Raw genomic sequence first — 21720 nt, forward strand, 5'->3', positions numbered from 1 at the left:
GGCAGGTCCAATTAATGTGCTAGCATGGCCTTTCCTTCAAAATATCTAGAAATGTGGAAAGCCTGTTAGTTTTTAAACAGGAGGTTCTTTCAGATCCCAGGTGTGGTCACAGGTGGTCATGGCAGAATAAGAAATTGTCTGGAAAGAGCCTAAGTGCTGCAGTTAGTGCAGATGGAAATGCTTTTGGAAATCAAAATCAAGAGAGGTGGTAAAGATGATGTTAAAACCAAACCTAACGTGGTCTCTCTTCTTTGTTACCTATTAACTCAAGGTATTGGATCTCTTGAGGCTTTTTCTCTGATTTTCAGTGTATTGAGGGGTTTAAGGAAGGGGGGGAGAAGGAAGGCAAATAATTCCATTCCCAAAAAATAAACAAACATGAAGAGCTTCAGGTTTGCTAAGAGTTAAGGCCGGGGGGAGGGGAATTATCTGTTAAGAGTATTAGTTGTTTAATAAAGCACAGTTGTCCTCCAGATGAACCCGCCAGTGACTCCGCAATTGGGGTCATTCCAAGTTCACGCTGTGGACTTTTGACTGCCTTTGTGTGTCTGTGAAAACAGCCGGCGGTTCCTGCAGGGATCACTCATTCAAGCCCTTGTAACACAAAACTATTGCCAGCGGGCACCTGCTGCTGCTGCTGCTGCTGCTGCTGCTGCGGCTCCCCGGGGACCCCCGGCTCATCGGGCTCCTCCAGCCGGCCCATCGGGGGTCCCCGGGCCGCCAGCAGCCCCTGTCAGCATGCATTAGGAAGCTGGGTTAACGATGGGATGTGAGCTAATTAAAGCTGCTTTGCTTTGGGCGGTGTGACATTAAATAGGGGTGGGGAATCTCAAGGAATGGTGTTTGTTCGGTAGGAAAAGCCGGCGGCTCCTCGGTGGTTGTCGGTAATTTGGAGAGGGTCAAAGTTTATGTTGCTCTGAAAATGAGAAGCTGATTATGGCTTTTTGCTGATTTGGTGTTTTCTAAATTAAGAGAGTGTTGGTGCTGTTCAGAGTGCCAGGACTCGTTTCTGTCTGCACAGCTTGGCTGGGTTATAAAAGCCTTGGAGGCTCAGCCTGAGCTGTCCTTTCTGGTTAGGACTGGATCGAAGAGTTCATTTGGTCTGTCTTGATGTGTCAAGGAAAGTGCAAAAGTGTAGAGTAAATAAATATAACTAAATTCACAATCTTCCCTGCTGAAATAGTAATTCTTAGAGACTACCCTGCCACAAGTAATTCTTAAGAGACTGACCAAAGACATTGCAAAAGTACTTTGGGGAACAGTTTCATTTGAAACCTGACAAACCAACACCTGTTATGTTTTTAAATAAAGGCATTTTACTTTTCAGTCCCAGTATAACATACCATTGACCACAGTGATAGAAAGCGAGGAAGCTGTTTGTTGTCTGTGCCTACTGATGGCCAATTTGTAAAATTGAATATATACTGCTTCCAGTCTGTAACAGTGTGTGTACTGATGAGCCTAGTAGCTGCTCTAAAAGTTATCTTTATGATAAGTCACAGAACTATATTACATATCAATCCTGAGACATTGCAGTAAAAGCAGGGGCATTTAGGCTGCAGAATTTACTGGACAACTTTATCTGTCCCACTGCACCCAGTCCTTGTGTATATATCCAAGAATCTGGCAGGGCTTTTTGAGTTTTGCACTTTGCAAAGAATAGCAGCAAGATTTGAGGATGACCTTTTTTAACCACAAATCCTAACAGCATATACATATGTCTCCTTAGCCTGGAACATGCACATTGTGAGGATTTTTTGCCTCCATAGTAAAATGCTTGGTTTGTAACTGTTGTAATTTATCAGATATCAGCATAAAAACAGACATCAGCATAAAAATTGGCTTCCTCTAAAATACCTTTAACAGGTTACAGAGTTGTAGGAATAAAGGTGATTTTTAGTGACCATGAAGGATTGAACTCCTTTCTAAATGAGTTCTGCAAAGCAAAGATGAGAACCAAATAAACCCTTTGGTTTCTTTTTTAAACACAGTTCATTGTGAGGTTTGCACAAAAATTTTAAGTGATCTACATTTAATTTCATCACTTTCTCCTTTAACATTTCATCTTGGAATGTTCTGCTTTGCTCAGTCAATAATATTTGTAGATGTACCGTTCTCTGATGCTAGAATTACAATGGAATGTTTGGACTCAGGTCATAATTGTGTATTTATCCTTTTGGGATGTCCTTAGAGAACCAGGCACTGCCAAGAGCTTAAAAAGACTTTAAAAGATTACTTAAAACTTATTTCCATGCTGTGTGCTTCATGCATCTGGCTTAGAGGGAACAAGCAGTCCAAAGTTGAGTTTTCATTTGCTTTGAATTCTTTTTGTGCCCCATAAGCCTTAATTGTTTGGCACCAGCTTTGGTTCACAAACACTGTATATGGGTGGTTTTGTTTTTCTTCTATTGCTTGAAACAGCAAGGGATATGTAGTCAGTGGTAAAAGGTTTTTGTGGTAAAACTTCCTTAATTTTTGTGCCTTTAAAAAGAAAAACAAAAGACCAAGTAACCCCAAACACGAATAAATCAGTCTCTTGTACAGATAGTATTTCATCTGCTTTTGCAGATCTTGGTGAATGGTTGGTATTGATTGTTGACACTGTGTAAATGTAAAACAAGAAATGATGAATCATTGATTTACTTGAGTCTGCAGAGGAGGAGGCTGAGCCCAGCATGGCCCAGGCTTGCAGAAGTGCAGAAACATCTTCAGTGATTGTGGAGGGCTGAGAGTGGTTAGCTTGCTCATCCAAAGACAGTGTGCACAGTAGCACAATGTCCTGGGATCTGGGGAAAATGTCAGATTTCACCTTCCTCAGGAGGATTTTATGTTCCAGCAGCTAGGCTGAAGTGCAGTCGGGGTTATTCTCTGTATGTCAGTCAGTAGCTTCATATCATACATGGACTGGTGTGGGATGAAAACCAGGGATCCAAGGATCTTTAGAGTGTAGATCTGGAAGAAAAGATCAGTGTCCCTCTGGAGAAGGAAAGTGCAGGAAGAACCATCTGCTCTGGGGACAAACAGGGTGAGAGGAGGCAGGGGGTATCTGTGAATGGAGGTGGACAAATGCTCAGCTGCCCGGGGCTTTTAGAAGGGGTTCTCCTTCTGTCAAAGCATTACTGATGGTAAATTGAAATATTTTAAATACATGAAATGACAGAGCTTTTAGTGAGTATGGAAGGTTCCTATTCCCCTCTGTTTGGAGAGACCAAGCTGCCAAGTAAAATACCCATTTCTACATGTGCATTGTGCAGATTGGCTTCATCCAGAAACATCAGGAGCCTTTTGCCCTGGAAGCAGGTAACTTCCCTTAGCTGACACTAATGTATTATGTTGCAGTTCTGTTTCAAGGCAAAGGGTATCTGAAATGGGAATAATGCAGAGATAAATTACCAAGTAACTAATATTTATTTTTCTTTTTCATCAGCAAGTAGACAAAGAAATAATGAAAATTAGGGTAGAGAAGAGGGAGCTGGTTTTTACAAGTCCCTTGATTAGTTTCATGTTTGTTCACAGACTGTTGTGTTTAGTTAGGTTGGCATTTACATAGTCTTGAGTAGGCTTTGAAGTTCCCAGGTGACACCTTATTAACAAAAGCTGAGGAAGACAAGGGTGGTCACACTTTTGGTGTCACCTTCATTTATCTGGAGCCTATTTGCTGTGTGATTGGGTTAACAGCACAATAAGGCACCATCTCTGCTCTTTCACAAGTTTTAAACCCTCAACCTCAGCAGCTGATATTGCACTCCCCAAAGGAGGCATCTAAAAGCAAAACTCACAGGGGGCAAAGGTAAGTCTGCCTTTGTGCTTCAGCTTGTTCAAAGCTCCCTTCAGAGCTTAAGCTGGACTTAAACTCCTTAAATTTCTAATGCTTGCTTGGGTTAACAGCTGAGAAACTTGTGTTCAATACAGTAATTATAACCTAGATAGAGCAGGAGGTGTTGTGCAGGTGTTTTGTTAGTTGTGGGTTTTTAATGTTAGAAATCTTTAATTTCCTTATTGTATAGGCAGATACAATCCTATTAACTGCAACAGACTTCAAAAACATAACTGCAACAGACTTCAAAAACATTTCAGGGTTAGTATTTCTGATAAAAAGCAGTGTCAAACTGTGATCCCCAGCAGGTATTTATTTCACTCAGGTGGTATCACCTGTAGTGGGTGATGAGGATGGATGTAGGGGTGATTCAGATCAGGAGTCAGGGTAACTCTGACCCCAGAGTCTGAACCTTTATTCAAATACCAGTCTAAACCTCACACAGCTGCCCCATTTCCTAGCAGCCCTTCCTGATACCTGGAACATCCCCTTTTTTTATCTTCCCTGGCATTTCACCTCTAACTGGCAAACTCTGCACCACAGAGCAAGAAATGGCTCAGGAGGGACCCACTCACTGCTCACTGAGGAATCCCCCTGGTTTGCTCACGGAGCAGATGCTGACAAAGGTTTGGCTGCAGTCTGTGTTAGATGAGGCCAGGAAACAAACAGTGCCAGGGGAGGGGGAGATGGAGCTGCTTCAAAAATTCACCATGAAGTTCATGTTTTGTAACTAACGTGTGCTGAGTTCAGATTTTGTCACCTGAGTCAGGGCAGAATGGAAACACTTCATGGTACGTTTGCTACGTTAAAATCCTTACATTGTTTTGCTTACATCTATAATTTCGTGCTATTTTCTAAATAACACAAACAAAAATGTCCCTGTTTAACTTTGGGTTTACAGCTAATGGAGTTTGACTTTTAAACTATGTGCATGGGATTTTTTTCTTTTTCCTCCTTACTAAGAAAAATACACAATTACATTAAAATTCTGTCTACATATAAACAGGATTACTGTTGACAATTAGGTGTCAGATTCTGTGTAATGGAGGAAGGGATATTTGAGGAAAGACTGGATCGTATTCACAGGAAGAGCTGGGGTATTGGAGCTGGAAAATGTGGGTGCAGGTGGGGGGAAAGCTGTAAAGAGAGATTACCAATTCTCATCAATAAATTGGTTTATTCCTTCTGGCTGATTGCCCAGTCATGCACTACTATAACTTCTAAAACATATTCTTGAAAAAGCATTTTCAGGTCTTGAGAGAGATTCTGTAATGAGGTTTGAATTTTGAAGACCTGTTGAGCCTTTCAGTCTTTATAGCAACTACTCTAATCCACAAAAGCAAAGTATTTTTCTAGGAAAAAGCCCTAACCTTAAACACAGTTCATAGAGAGCTTCAGGTCAGTTTGTATTTCTGGGCTAATTTTTTTTTTTTTTTAAATAACATCTGCATTAAGTTCATACCAAGGTCAGAAGTATCTCAGTCCATGATCACTGTTTAGTCTCCATATGATGAAGTCACAGGAAAGGTCATGGGATTTCATTTTCATCCCTGTTGTTAAAATCTATTTGTTTAGATAATTGGAGCCACTGGACTGGTTTGTCTTTAAGCTGAAAATCAGTGTTTCAGACCAGGACATTGTGTCATTAGTGAAGAAGAAACACAGCCTTAGAAGAAATAGCAGAGAAAGGAGGGGAACTTCATTGTGGCACGGGGCCCATAAATGAATTGTTTGTGTGGTTCTTTTTTGATATTCAGTGTATCAGGGTTTGACAGCAGGTCTCGGTTGTCCTCTGGGGCACACGTGAGCCATGGAGAGGTTTTGCTGTAGGTACAGAGAGGATGGTCCATGAGACACAGGCTGGTCCTTTACAGTGAGCTCCTTGTCCTGGAGGAGCTGTTGTCATGCAGGACAGGGGACATCAGCACCCTGAGTGCCTGGGACATTCCTGTGGCACCTGCTCCATTCCCCAGCCCCAGTCAAACACACAACAAAGCTTTAAATGATCTTCCTTCCACAGGGGCGGAGAGGATGAAGTCTCTTAATTTCTTGAAAGGAAATACAAATGCTGATTGTAGTTGATAGTGGTACAAGAGGTGTCCAATTACACATAATCAAAAACCAGATCATTTTTGGAGTGTATTCCAGGAAAATTCCTTCTATGAGCCCTTTTCTCTAATAATATCCTGAATACAAGGCAAGGTTTCAGTTTTTTGTCTCCTTTTCTTCCTTCCCTCCGTCCACCAAGCTTCTGGTTTCTATCTGATTACATGAGACTAAAGGTCAGCAGATCACAACAGATTATTTTTATTTGGTGCTTTCTCATTGACTTGCTCACAGCAATGGTCAGAGTTCTCAGAACAAATCCTGTTAGGACATAATGTTCCCTTTAATCCATGAGCATGTCTCCAGTCCTCCCCCACACTTTTCCAGGTAAATGTAAGGACTCAAAATGCTCCACACACACACTCAGGGTTCCCCCTGAGCCTTTGGTTTGGTACCTGTGGACACTTGCTGGAGGTTAGGATTTTTTCTTCTTTTTTTTTTTTTTCTTTCTCTCAGAGAATTTTCTTCCATTTGTTGCCAAAGAAATGATAATGAGAGGCAAAAGATATGCTAGTATACTATATCTTTTCCTGAAAGTCCAGTCATTTCAAAGTTATAATAATTTGGAGGGAAGGGGGTGTTGCATTCTCCAATTCCTGCCTTCCTTGGCAGATATGTGTCCTTTAAACCAGGACAACACTTCAGCACAGCTGGGAATCCTGTCAGGGATCTCCCCACGTTGTGCCATGAGTGTGGCCTGGCTCCCACTCCTACAACACTTCTACCCTGAGTTACTGAAAAGAATTTAATTAGCTCTTAAAAATGTTGTAGTTTCATGACAGGCATATTTACCTTGATGATTTGCACGTATCTTTGCAGAGGAAAAGCTTTATATCTAAATGTTAATAAATGTTAATTTATTTTTAGGTTTTGAGGGGCACCGCTTTTGGTACAGACTTGCTCTTTCTTGCTCTCAGATTTGCTCTTTCACAGATGTGATTTGTTTTGGCTTGGCCACAGTAGCTGGGGCACCTCTTTGTCACCTCAGCATTCCAGTTGCACCTGCTCATACAATTCTGAGCTTTCTCCATGGCAAAAGGATTGGATGGATTCTGTTATATATCACAATGAGTTGTATAATTGTGCATTTCTCAAGTAGGATCCAGAAATTTTCTGCAGTGAATTTACTGAGCAGAAACCCCTTCTGTTCTTCCTGAAACAGAAATTATCTTCTCTTTCAGTTTGCTGGGACCTTGTCAGATGGTTTGGGGAAGATGATGGATAACAGGCACCAGACAGAGCGGGAATACATCCGGTACCACGCTGCAACCAGTGGAGAGCACCTGGTAGCTGGAATCCATGGACTTGCACATGGTAACCCTTAGCTGTAATTTTAACTCATTTCTCTCTTAAATGGCATGATCAGATTGCAGAGAGCAGTGGGTGTTACTGCTAGGAGCCTGGGCAGTGGAGCTGTCAGGGGCTTTATGCTTGAATTTCTGGTTTTCAGCTTTATGCTGGCAGGTCAGGGTGGGGGCATTCTTTGGTCTTCCAGTCAACAGAAACTGTATTTAATAATCAGAGGTTTTCACATGGAACGGCAAATTAAAATGAAAATTACAAAGTTCATCCAGAACATCCATTTCTTTGTCAAGACATGAAATACCCACAGCAACAGATTTTTTGAGGGCTAGAAATTGAAAAAAAATGAATATGGCTGGGTTGTAGCTTTCTTATATTTGCTTTTAGTTCCAGGAACCTGAGTTTCCTTGGAATCAGTGCATCAGTTTAAAGTTACATTTCACCAGTTGGGTTATTTTGTGGGTTTTTTCAGAGTACTAGGAACTGGAGACATTTATTTGTGTAAAGGGTAGTGAACTAGTTTTAATTTGGCCAGAACTTCACATTGATTTAGTTCATGATTTATCTCTTGAAGAAGGTTAAATCAATACAAGCCAAGTTTAAATCAAATATTTATATTTTGCATCATCTTGGCTCAGTTATTTAAATGTTAAATGTAACTGTTGCAGCCTGTGCAAAGCTGATTTGGCTTTGACTAAAAGAGGATCTTTTCTATGCTGAGAAAAGTCCTTTTGCTTTGGTCACACAGAGACACTGTGTAGGTGTGAAATGAATCATGAAAGGTTCCTCTCACACTAATGTGCTTAACAGTCTGCCATAAATTGGTAGAAACACAGGAAATCCAAATTATCTGAATCTCTGCTGAAAAGTCCATTATAAAGCACTTCACTGTGTTGTATTATCCAGTAATTACTGTGACTCTTCTAGTCCTAAGTCTGTGGCATTTTTAAATGCTTCCCATTCTGTTTTTTTAAAAAATAAAGCAACTGCTAATTACTACATTTCAACAGACAGGATTTAATCATAAACTATAGTTACTCAAGAGGAGAGATTTAAATACTTTGTGCTTCCTGAGTTTGGCAGTTCAGATCTGCCTGGTCTGTATTTGCAGACCTCAGAGGAGCCCTGGGCTGCTGGAAGCTGGGCAGGTGAGTGCTTCAGCCAGGGCACTAGAAATTGATATTTTAATCATGGAGATGTGAAATCTCCAAAGTGTGTTCTCAGATAATCTGAGCTGTTCCAAGTCTTTTGAAACCTCAGGAGGTGCTTGATTTCTCAGAGCATTGAAGTTCTCTGGAAGGGAAACGTGCACAAAAATGTCTGTCAGCAGCATCACAGTTAAAGTCACTTAAAATTACTTTAAAGACATTTAAAGTGCCAGTTTAAAATAATTAACTTCATCCAGTGGAGAAATGCACACTGTTTTCTGTCTCAAATTGTACCAGCTTTTGTGGTGATGGAATTTTGTTACATCCTAAGTAACCACTTAACCTGTGCAATAGATGAGGACTCTTGGTGTAAGTGCAGCTGAAAATGAACCATTATAGAAATACTTTTAAATACACATATTTAATGATTGATTAAATATTTTTCTGTGGGATAATACGGTCTGTACGTATTCATATGTATACTGCATATACAAAGTATAAAGTTATTGGTTAATGTAATTGAGTTTGTGTATTAAATTAAATGCACAAATAAAATAAAATTAAGTACTACATATACCAAGTGTAAAGTTACTGGTTAATGTAATTGAGTTTGTGTATTAAATTAAATGCACAATAAACCCTGTAGGCAGAGTGTGGCATTCACATTCTCTGAAAAATCCCTTCACCCAGGATTTTTCTCCTGGGAAACTGAGAAGCCTCAGAGAAAAAGGAAAACAATTCTTATCTCATTTGCTTCTCCTGTGTTGTGCTCACATGTGGAATGTGTTTGGAGATTGTTTACCCACAGGTGATTGTTCCATTGCATTCTGCTGGGAGTTGTTTTCACTCTTTGGCCAATCAGGGCCAAGCTGTGTCAGGACTCTGGAAACAGAGTCATGAGTTTTCATTATTATCTTTTTAGCATTCAGTAAGTATCCTTTCTGTATTCTTTAGTATAGTATTCCTTAATATAATATAGTATAATAAAATAATAAATTAGCCTTCTGAGAACATGGAATCAGACCCATCATTCCTTCCTTCATTGGGGCATCCCCCAAATACGATAGCAGAGAGCAGCAGGTGGATGAGGTTCTGTAAGTTCTAGAGCCAATAATTTTGGACTTCTGTGCTGCTCTTGTCTTTGGCAGGTATCGTTGGAGGATTGACAAGTGTGATAACATCGACAGTGGAAGGTGTGAAGACAGAAGGAGGGGTCAGTGGTTTCATATCTGGCCTGGGCAAGGGGCTGGTGGGCACTGTCACCAAACCCGTGGCCGGAGCGCTGGACTTCGCCTCGGAAACCGCGCAGGCGCTGAGGGACACCACGACCCTGAGCGGCCCCAGGTGAGCCACAGTGGGGTTTCTCATCAATAACACTCCAAAACTGTGTATTAATGCCTGCCTCAGCTTCTGAACTGATTCTCTTTCCTTGGGCAAAGCAACAATGGAGCAGAGTTAACATGAGCTGTTATCAGACCACTGCGTTCCGTTTGCTTTTTGTTTAATAGATGCCATTTGCTGATACTTGAACAAGAGTGAAATTTGCCTGGACAAGCTGCAGTATAAAGTAGGAATTATTCACCTACACCATTAGATGAAGCAAAATTTTTAGAAAGGCTGTATGTAGTAAGATTTAACTTCTACCACGGAATCTGCACAGAGTTGAAATGAAGCTCTCCCTGCTCTACCTCCAGCTTCCATTTTACTGTAGAAAAAGTTATTGAAACATTTTAAAAGTTCTGTCATCAATATAGTGCCACTATGTTTTAATTTTTATTCAGTGCAAAGTTCTCAGTTATGAAAGGGGGTGGCTGTGTGCCTTTATGGGCATGTGCCCATGCTCCTGTGGCTGTGAGGTGTCAGCACATCAGGACAGATGCTTTGGCTTCTTCTTGTAGTGTGTTACTGTTGTAATGTGGGCTCAGCAAAGTAATGATGGTTTTTCTTAAAATAAATGTTTTATTAGCACTGACTGTGAGTGTGGCAGAGGGAGAGGACCAATTTCTGAAAGGGCTGCTCTGAGAGGAGAGTAATTGTGCTCTTTGTGGCCAAGAGTTTGCTTTGTATTACTGTGCCAAGAAGTCCTCCTTCATGTACATGAGACCTGTGTGCTGGAGTGAAGGAAAGCCCTAAGCAGGTTTTGTTGTCAGAAAGCTTAGAGAAAAATGTTTGAAAAATGTTGGGTTTTCTGCTTGTTTTGTCTTCCCATTCGGCTTTTCCATTTCCTGTGTTTTATTATGCCACTCTTGGAATTCTGAAGGGTCTACATCAGGGTTTCAGTAAACAATAAGTCTGATGAAGTGTGAGTGAGGTGCAGGAAGCCTGAAGAATTACCCTAGGTGAGCTTTGTTCTGAAAATGGAAGTTTGTACATGTGTGTCTTAGATATTTGGGACTTACCCTGATTTGTAAAACCAAGAGGTCAAGGATTGAAATTTAGTAAGTGTATTTGCATGGACAAAATGAACTGAGAAATCAAAGTGCATCCCTGAGAAAATTCAGTGTTTCACTTGTGCATGTCTTAATTTTGTGACTGTGCAGGTTGATTTATGTAAAGGTGGGGAGAAGCACACCTGTCTATGCTGTTAGCTGGGTTTCTGGTTGAGCTGTGTAATTTGAAGAAACATATTCTTAAAATTCATGTTTTGACATGCCTCTGTGAGATAAGCCTGCACACAGTGGGTGTTATCAACAGTTGCAAACTGGACAGCAGCTGGGGGAGAGAGGGCAAGAAGATCTCCAGCCCTGATCTTGGGCTTGGGTTTCCTTTGGGAAATATTTCTCTTTGCCTTGTTAGCTGTCAGTTAAGAGGTTAAGACAGATGAGCTGAACCATGTTTTTGCTTCCCCTAGATTTTGAAATCCTGTTGTCACAGATGAGTATTGTGAAATGATTTTAGTGTCTGCACACAGTCTGTTAAGTTTCTGACCCAACAACCTTTTACAAGATGAAAGAAAAGAAAAATGGGGAAAAAACCCCCAACATTTCTCAGGTTACTCAGTTACCACAGTTCTCCAGTCTACAAAAGTCTGATCAAAACTTTTTTTAGCTCTTGAGAATATGTAGATAGTGTAAGGGGTGTGGGGGGAGGTGGGCCCAAAATGCCACCTCCATCTGTAAGCAACCTTGCATTCACGTTTTTTTTGGTGTGTGGGTTTTATGTGCTGTATAAGAAGGAGCCAAATTGTTCTTTTGGGGGTTTAGAAAGCCCCACAGGACCCGGGGTTTGTCTGTGTTCTGGGCTGCTGCGTCCGCTATCCCCCCGCCGCGTTTGTCACTGCTCAAGTATGTGTGGTTTGGAATGGCAGGAGAACAACGTTCCAAGCCTGAGCTGCTGGCTCTGCTTGGAGCCTGCTGGGCCATGGAGGCTCTCCCCAGCTCAGCACACAGGAGCAACCTTCCCTGAGGGATGGGACTGGAAATGCATGGCAGGAGCTGAGCTCCAGCGGAGTGTCGGCGACGGAGAGGGATGGGTAGACTGACCTGGTGATCAGAATCTGATTTTACTGAGGGATACAAACACTTATATACTATTCAGGGAGACTGGTAATGTGTGCTACAATGATTAGTTAAAATCACATACACAAATTTATGCAAATAACAGCATCTCTTGCTTGCAGAGTTAATGGGATTTCCTTTTTCTGGTAAACCCATTTGATTGACTCTTCTTGCAATCCAGGTCTAATGTTCAAAGTTCCATTTGCTTTTATCCTGTTACCAAATCTCTTATGTTAACCAGTCCAAAGTCCATCATCTGTCTTGTGTCCCCCAACATTCCAACACCTGAGGGCTGAGCTCATGAGTGTGACAAGAGCTGTCTGAGCTCATGAGTGTGACAAGAGCTGTTTGACCATTTGCACGTCCTGGTGCTGCTGCAAAGCTGACTCAGCCATTTAATTGCAAGTTGCATTTAAATAGCAGGATATGTGTAACTGTAAATTATAGGCCCCTTGCAGTTCTCTAATTACATGGTTGAATTTTAAAAAAAGCTCTGAATTTCAGCTGCTTGACTTTAACCATTGGATCAGGTTTGAGTGGGATGAAGAATTTTAATTGAGGCTCTTGGCTTTCCTAAAAGACGTAGTCTGATTCCAGCAAATCCACTTCATCAAATTCGTGAATGGAATGGAACAGTCTGCAGCATGTTTCCTGTGACCAAGCTACATGGACATGAGTATTTTTTGTCTTCAAATGTGTTGATTTCTGTTGGAACTCTTGCAGCTGGCACATGCCATGTGTTGGGAACATGGAGCCAGTCCAGCATGGCTGAGGCACAGGTGAAGCCTTTAGACCTTAAAAGGTGTAGTTTCAAAGCTGATTGATTTAAAGGGCAAGGAAATATGTTTTTAATCTGACTTTAGGCTGGACTTTTTCAAGGCTAATCTTATAAACTTATTATTTAATCATAAAGATGCCCTACTAATTCTAAATTTAATGCAGAGAGAGCATAAAGCAGTTGGTGAAAGTACAGCATAGATCTAATTTATAAACAGTTAATGCTTATGATTCGATACCTTTATTGAGAGGATTTTATGTGTTCCAAGTACTCCAGTGTCACATACAACAGTTCTGATTATTTCCATATTTTTCATATACTGCCAAAAGTTTTAAAGCCCAGTTCAGAACAGGAAAACTATTCTGTCTCTGGATATGCTTGGAGAGCTCTCGCCTAGAAACGTGTTTTACGTCCTGGTGCAGCGCAAGTAAAGAACATTTATATTTAGATGTGTGTCTAACCTAACAAGTAGTGCAGGAAAGTGCCTTTATGGCTTTCTCCCAGGCTTCTGCCAGATCAGTGCAAGTTTAAGATTATTCTTGGACTGTTGCTGCAAGAGTTTGTGTTCTTTTCTGAGTCACAGTGTGAAAATTAGAAGTAGATAATTCTGTGACCTCCTCAATTCTGATTAATTCTGTCCATGAACTAGAGTGTTACTAGTAAAGAATAGTTTGAGATTGGAAAGCCATTGATGGTCAGAGAAAATTTATGTAAATATTTGATTCTTTTGAATGTACTTCATGTGGAAAGCAGCAACCTGTGCTAGTTGTTCCTTTGCTCATCACTTGGAGTTGTGCAGTGAGGTTGCAAAGTTTGATGCAATGTCAAAAGCAGATGATTATAACTCAGGTGGTTTTTTTTTGCCTTTTTGCATCCATTTCTCTGTTAGCTGTGATTTACATTGTGGGCTCAGAAGCAGTGTGGTTGAGAGCAGGAATATCAGTGACACTGAGCAGAAGTAGGAAATGAGTTCCTAATTGTATGGGTACCAACTCAGCCAACGTACTGCCATGAGGTTGTCAGGTTTAACACATCAGTATTGTTTGAACCTTTACACTTCTGTATGTGCTCCAGACTTGGTCCTGACCTTGGACTTGATCTAGGTCTGACTTTACAAGTCTTCACAATAATGTCAGTCATGTATGGGCCCTTCTGGTCAAGGGGATGTTGCTGTTATCCTGGTAAGCCCTTCCTAAGATTTTCCTAGCAGCCAGAGAGAAAATGTATTTATCACACTAATCAATAAATTACTTCAGCAGTGTGATTTCCTTTATATCCTTTCAGTGGGATAACAGGGCTTCATGATAATCTGCTTTCTTTGAGCAGATTTGTCCATTCCTCTCCCTGTTGCCATTGGCTTTTCCTCATTGTCAGCCCAACCTCCTGTGCTCAGTGTCCAACTGGATTTTGTGGTTTACATTCTTCTTTCATTAGTGCCATGCTGTTACATGTGCCATGTTAGCAGTGCCATGATGTTCCACTGCATTTCCATTCCTGGTGAAAGGTGCTGCATGCAGTGAGCCATGCCAGCTCCTGTTAAGCTGCTGCCTGGGCTGGGTTCAGTGCAGAAATCTGGGTTCAGATTGATGTTTCTGTGTGCAGTAAGTGGTCTGGAAAAGGTGCAGGTTAATGAGGGAAATGCATTGTGTGGCATGAGTCTGGTCAGGTATGAAAGGAGAGCTGGCTGAAAATGGGTTCAGAACTTGCTCCCTTTCCAGTGCAGCACTTCTGGAGGCCATGTGAAAGTTTCTTGGGGCACACAGACATTTGTAGTAGGTGACTAATGTTTTCCAATTCACTTAAATCCAGGGCACTGTAACATTGGCCTGGCATAGTCCATCAGAAATAGAAGCAATTATGAACCTCCTGAAAAGAGCAGATAAATCCTTTGCTGGATTTACTACAGATTTATTCTACTACTTAAATTTTGTGTGACATGAAATATTTGCTTCACAAAGTGGAATTCTTATTCTGTGGGCCCACTTCACAGTATTTAACTGTTAACTCGAATGCAGCTAGACAGGGAGAAAGTTTGATGTCTTCTGGAAATCTTTGTATTTCTAGAGCCTGCATGTTCTGTCTGTCTATCTTCTATTTCATCCAAAGCTCTAGGACACAGAGGCCAAAAAGTAAAAGGAACACTTCTTAGTGTTTTGTGTGTTTCCTGTTTTCTGGCATTACTGTGTTTTTTAGATCACAGCATCTCTGCTAAAGGTTACTGCTGTCTTGGTGTATTCTGTGTAACACTTGCTTTGTGGGAAACAGTTCCAGAGAGCTGCAGATTTAATTAGTCTGCATTGGTGCTTCCTAGAATAGAATTGCACAGTCTTTGGAAAACAAAAAAAAAAAAAAAAAAAAAAAAAAAAAAAAAATTATATTCATGCATGAGCATCAGCGGAACCAGCTAAAAGTCATTGAAGACTGGGCCATAAAGTAATTTGCAGTTCCAGTTCACAGATCTGCCTGCTCAGAATGAGGTGGGATAAGTTGGGAGCATCTGCCCAGCAGGAAGGAACAAAGGCTTTATTCAGGCCAGCAGTGTCTGCTGCATGTTCCAGGACAGCCCTGCAGGCTGTGGCCAGTGTCAGGCTCAGGCCCCAGCACTGACAAACATCTCGTGCACATTCTGTGAGTTTGCATCATCTCTTCTAACCCTTTTTCTAGGATTTTCACTTCATAAAAATAGCAGGAAAGTGTGGGCGTCCCAGTTGTGGGTTTCTCTGGGTCTGGATGGAAGGCACTGAGACAGCAGTTCATGTTCACACTCAGGTGTTTATTATTTCTTATCAGTGAAACAGTCTCACTGCTGGGAGTTGGGCAGCTTTTCACTAGAAGGCGCAAAATGCCCAACAATCTCTTGGTACCAGAGCTTTTCAGGCTAAACTATCTAGAACAAGGTACAAGGTCTTTTAAGACTAAACTATCCAATTAAGAGCTGACACCTGGATTATTTTCCCTTTTAACCCAATAACTGATCCCACAGAACTGCAATGCAGACTTTTCTGCCCAATTACAAAATGCCCCCAAACCCATGGAGGAGAAGGAGGAAGAAGAAGCATGAAGAAGAAACCCAGGACAACACCCTGTGCCCTCCATCTTGCTGCCATCCACAACACACTAAATATCCCCAAACCTCTGGGCACTGGGAATATTTCTGTGTCTGCTCTGGGGTGCCCTGACCCCCAGGGCAGCACTGACTCTGACCCTCATTCATGGAGAAAGTTTCCCAGACTTCAAGATAAACTGGAACCCACAAAAGTGTGAAATGGATTCTAGAGAGCAGTGCAGGTGTATCACTGGGTGAGAAATTGAGGTTTTGGGATTTTTAGTGTGTTGTGGATGGCAGCAGGATGGAGGGCACAGGGTGTTGTCCTGGATTTCTTCTTCATGCTGCTTCTTCCTCCTTCTCCCTGGGTTTGGGTGGCATTTTGCAACTGGGTAGGAAAGTCTGCATTGGAGGCTCTTTGGGGTCAGTTATTGGGTTAAAAGGGAAAATAATCCAGGTGTCAGCTCTTAATTTTATTGTTTAGTCTTAAAAGCCCTTGTACCAAGAGATTGTTGGCCATTTTGTGCCTTCTAATGAAAAGCTGCTGAACTCACAGTAGTGAGACTATTTTACTAATAAAAAATAATAAAAAATAACAGAAACTTTAAAAAAGAAAAATAAAAAACATTCGAGTTTGAACACAAATTACTGTCTCAAGTGCCTTCAATCCAAACCCAAAAAAACCCAACTGGGGCCCCCATATGTAGCAATTACAGGCTTGCCTGAAATCAGGAGAACTCGAGGTGCCGCTCAGGTGTTTACCTGCGAGCAGACACTTTCCCCTTTGTCATGAACATCAGGTTTTGTGTTCAGTCCCAGACCAGAGCGGTAGATGGGAGCCCAGGGCCTGCTGGGATGGGGTTTTACACTTGTGCTGTCCTTTTGCCCTTCCCCTGAACTCTTTTCATTTCAGTCATGAGCAAACAGTCAGTGCCTGAACTAACAACCCCGCAATCCTCCAAAGCACGCTCCTTACAGTACCAAACAAAGGGAGGCCCGCGTGGGCCGGCCCAGGCCAAGGAATGCAGCTTCGGGGTTCTGCTCCATAAATTTAACCAGCACGACAAAAAGGAGATAATGTGAGCCTTCGTGATGATCTGAAAGGGGGAGGTTTGTGTCCCATTGATTGCGGTCTGGCCCCGCGCCAGCCCCGAGCCTGACCGACAGTTGAACCATATCGTTAAGGCGTGTAATACAGCTCGAGTCTTGTACAGCAGCCAATGAGTACATATCCAGAGGGCAAAAGTTTATAAAGAGTCGAGGCTGTCCTGTTTAACCCTCTCACACTGCCTGTAATGTACACTGCTGCCATTCACAAACAGGCGCTCTGCTATTAAAATGTAAACCTTCAACTTTCCGTACTCGTGGAAAATGTGCATGTGTGTCTGATTTCTAATGTGCAGCAGATTTATAAAGTGATCGTGGAAAAATATGTAAAACTGATCTTTTTTTTTTTTTTTTTTTTTAGCCCAACTCGCTTTTATTTCAGCACTACTTCATCCAGAGTTACTTTTTTTGTTCAGAGATGTCTTCTGGGTTGTTCTGCAAACTCTTTCATACAGATGGAGCTATTTATTGCCTTGATGTCACCTCATTTAGCATGTGGCTGGTATTTTTATAGATAATTTTTTCACCTAATGTTGCTGTTAACATGTGGAATGCTCTTTATCAGTTTTGTAAGTACAGCCAGTTGATCTGAATTGTTCTTGCAACTGCAAACTTTAAAAATCAAAACAAACCTCGTGAGCAGCTTTTTGTTGGGTGAGCTTTGTGCTAGAGCTGTGCCTGTTGCAGCCCTAGTTGTAATAACTGAGAAATATAAAAGGAGGGTTGGAAAGAGAAGAAATTAGTAATTAGAGTTGATTGACACAGTCCTTCATGCACAGCCATGCTGGGCAGGGCCCCTGATTTGGGTTTTTTTCCCCTTTCCCAGAAAGGCAGGAATACAATGTGAAAGCATTTCTGTTAGATTGAAGTATTTTACACTTGAAGTGACCTTGTTTGTATTTGCTGCAACTGGATATTTCTTGAGCAGCATTGGTGGGACCATTATAAACATGACTCCCCATCCCTGGCAGTGTCCAAGGCCAGCTTGGAGCAGCTTGGGACAATGGAAGGTGTCCCTGTCCATGGCAGGGATGGACCAGGATGAGTTTTAAGGTCCCTTCCAGCCCAAATTAGTCTGGGATTCCATGGGCACAGACATAAGAGCAATGCTCTTATGTCCTGCCTGGCAGCAGACAGTATTTAATATTTTAAACCCTCACACAGTGCCCTGAGGCTGAGCAGTGTTCTGGTTCTGGGCACTTTGGTTTCACTTTGCTCAGCTCCTGTTCTCAGACAGGTGTTTGCAGGAAATCCCTGCTGAGAACCATATTTTACATCCACTCAGGAGGTGAATGGGAGCATTTTTTCAGCACATTGGTTTGACAAGAAACCTTTAAGGTGACAGCTGCTTTCATCCCTGTAATCAGTACAGGAGGAGTCTGGGGGGAATTGGAAACTGGGATGGCAGTGTTGTGTTTTGTCATCTTCTTAAGCTTGATGTTCCCAAAGTGCTTGAGAAAGTGTGAGTTTACAGCTGTTACAGGCACAGGTGGGGCAAGGGCCAGAAGTTAATGCCCAGAGTGCTGCTGGTGTCAGTGCTTTGTCTCTACTGCAAGCTCATACACCTTGTCCAGATGCTGGATTTGTAACATGGATGTCACAATTAAATTGTGTCTTAATTAATCTCTTAATTCCTTTTGAACTTGGAGCACGATGAGGTTATGTACAATTGCAAACACAGGGAATAATTCTTAATTTTGTTTTTTATCTGGTGTAAAAAGAAAAGGCAAGGGGGAGAAAAGCTCTATCTCCAAGAAACTGGCAGGAACAAGTTCCATGATAAACAGTTGCTCCTTGAGCATGCTGTACTCTCCTAAAGGCACGTCGGGTCAGCTAAAGGTCTGCAGCATCTGAGCTGGGAGATCCCTCCAAAGAGGAGGGATTTAACTGTAAGTGGGAGGTTTTAACCCTAGGCACCGTTTATTTGCATGTTTCTGCCTGAAACTAGCATTTTGGGAGCACGTTTAACAAGCACAATATATTCCATGCGTTTGCTGGAATAAACGGCGCATGTGAGCTTCCTCAGATGTGCAGTCAGCAGGGAGCTGTCTGGCCCATGATTTTACACATTCTTGCATCTAACTGAGATGTTCTGATGCCAAATCCAGCACTCAACTGACTGCACCATGTGTGCATTTTAACACACCTTAACAGCATCTGTGCTGGGACCAGCCAGTGAATCCTGCCGGGTACCTGTTGTTGATTCTCTGACTTCTGGGCCTCAGGCTGGGCCCTTCCAAGGGGCTCACCTGTTTGGGGAGACCCTCCTGGAGTGGTCTTGTGTCACAAAAGAGAGACACACTGGATTATTTTAGTCTTCAGGTTCTTGTTTATTATTATCTTAAGTTTTGCATGCTGTCCACACCAGGCTCAGCGCGCTGGAAAAGCACCACAAAAATGGCCAAAAATCTCTTGTTCCAAGGTCTTTTCAGACTAAACTGTCCAATTAAGACCTGGATTATTTCCCCTTTTAACCCAATAACTGATCCCACAGAGCTGCAATGGGGACTTTTCTGCCCAATTACAAAATGCCACCCAAACCCATGAAGGAGAAACCCAGGACGACACCCTGTGCCCTCCATCTTGCTGCCATCCACAACACACTAAAAATCTACTTTACGCTTTTGTGGATTCCAGTCTATCTTGATGTTTAGGAAACTTTCTCCATGAATGAGGGTCACAGTCAGTGCTGCCCTGGGGGTCAGGAGCAGACAGAGGAATATTCCCAGTGCTCTGGATTTCCACATCATCCCGTGGCAGAGCTTTGCTGGATCTCTGGGATCAGTGACTGCACCCCAAAGTCCAGCACAGGATGGGAGGCAACTGCACTGACCCCTTGAAACAGAGCAGCAGTAGAATCACCAGGGAGCAGGGAATCTGGCTTGCCACATGTTTTCCTGAAATTAGGCCCAAGGCATTAAATGTTCTCAGGCGCTGAGAACTGGCACATCAAAAACCTGCTGTCTCTCCCCTTCTGTTCAGTGAATTCAGGGAATATTCCTGCTCATCACATGGCTTCAGCACATGAAACAAAGTTAAGTGCATCTGTGAGGAAAGAATAGTGGAAATAGTGGATTTTTAGTGCTGTGCAGAGGTGCAGTGTGCACTACAGACCCCATTACCAGTGGCACACGTTTGTTTTCATTTGTTATCCCTGTGTTCTCAGGCTATGGCTGCAGCATTGAGTTTGTGTCTGTCATGGCTGAGTTTTCAGCTCAGTTTTTAAGGCATACATTGTTCAGCATTTAATTGGTTCTGGCACTCCCAAGTGTGCTTTGCACAGTGTCCTCCCATCATGTCTGTGCCACAAGCACTGTCCTCATTCTGCATTTCATGGAAATCATGTGCATGGTCTGGAACGCAAAAAGTGGACCAGGTATTTTACTTGTGGATTTTATGGTAGAAGATAAAGGTTATTCCTCCCTTAATTTACCAGATCGTGTCACTTTTAATGTCTGAAATGCACTGAAGCCTCCTCAGACAAAGCCCTCCCTGTATTTAGGAAGCAGACTTTTTTTCAGAGCCAGCAATAGTTTGATTTTATTATTTCTTGAAAATACCAGCAGCTTTTGAATTGTGTCTTACATTACCTGCCATTTTCCTTTGTTTGAATTAAGATTGTTTTGTAATTATTTCCAGGGGATAAAAATCATTGCCATGCTGAAAGTCATTATACCAAGTCATTTCTGACTCTAACATTTATAGATTTCCAAAAGTGACAGTGGATAGGAGGATGACAGTGCTGCTTCTCCAATGACACTAAACAAACCAACAGTCCATCAAATTCCTCTCCTTCCATAAAAAAATATAAAACAATAAGTCATTTACATGAAGTGCATAAAAAAGTCTTTTACAAAAATGTAAACATCAAAAATCTTAACTTAAAAAACAAAATAACAGTGAAGAATTTGGGATGTGCATGCTCAGGCTGGGTTTTTGAACACATCTGTGGTTGCCACTGCTGTTCCCTTACCCAGATGAGAAATCCCCCAGACACACATTTTAAATGAAATCCAATTATTACTGTGTTGGTCATGGGGTTTTGTCCATGTTGGTTTTTCTCAGAAGTTGCTACATTTCCTGAAGCTGTATCATGATGAATAATTATTCTGGGTGTGATACTGAGGAAACTGAAAGATGTAAATTTGTAAATAATTTCTAAATCATTTTAGAATAGGGATGGTTTGTTTTAGCAGAACAACATATTTTGATATACAAAGTTTGATGCCTTCTAAATTTTATTTTTTAATGTTTTTAAGGTACTCAGGGTACACTTCAGGGAAACTTTTGAGGTCCAAGAGACCATCAGAGATAAGTAAGAGTTGTTGTTCTCAAAACCACAGTGTATTTATGCAGTTCTGCAGGGATCACAGATCCTGATCTGTGATCTATAGACCTGATGGTAGAACCTGGTGGGGTTGGTACCTGATAGGGGTGGAAGTGGAGTGAAGGAGCAAGGACAGGTGATTCTGGAAAGCATGGGATGTCTCTTGGAGAGTTTTCTCAACCTAAGTTGGTCCGTGATTATCCCCACTAATATCTGACCACTTCCTTCATCAGGTTGCTGATGTGTTTGATTACAAAACTTCTGGTTAAAACTGTCCAGCTGCATTCCAAGGATTCTGGGAACTGCTCAGCAGATGCCCAGCAGTAAATGCCACTGGTTCCAGTGAGCTGGAGTGGGAGCTGCAGTGCTCAGCTGGGAGCAGGGGCAGGGCTGCAGTGTTCATCCCAACCTCCCAACACCCTCTCCCAGCCCTTTGTGCCTCCATCCAGCAGCACCATTCCCTGCTGTGCCATTCCTGCCTTGGATTGCCTTTGTGTGCTTATTAAAAAGGAATCAGCAGATCTGCTGAGTGCCTGGCTAATGGGAGCCAGATGTGGGCACTGCTGCCCGCTCTGCTTGACAAATCTGCAGC

At 42.0% G+C, this 21720-nt stretch overlaps 1 protein-coding gene across 5 annotated transcripts in view; it reads left to right on the forward strand.

Annotated features, from left to right (window-relative positions):
• The window catches only part of VPS13D (vacuolar protein sorting 13 homolog D), a 101260-nt gene that overhangs the window by 70653 nt on the left and 8887 nt on the right, over positions 1 to 21720 (forward strand). For all 5 annotated transcript variants that reach the window (XM_058039179.1, XM_058039181.1, XM_058039180.1 and 2 more), the window contains 2 exons: positions 7105 to 7237; positions 9522 to 9717. In XM_058039179.1, coding sequence (XP_057895162.1) covers positions 7105 to 7237; positions 9522 to 9717 — 329 coding nt within the window. The remainder of the gene's footprint in view (positions 1 to 7104; positions 7238 to 9521; positions 9718 to 21720) is intronic.

The sequence above is a fragment of the Melospiza georgiana genome, chromosome 22 (assembly GCF_028018845.1).
Source record: "Melospiza georgiana isolate bMelGeo1 chromosome 22, bMelGeo1.pri, whole genome shotgun sequence".
In the NCBI taxonomy this organism is placed as follows: Eukaryota; Metazoa; Chordata; class Aves; order Passeriformes; family Passerellidae; genus Melospiza; species Melospiza georgiana.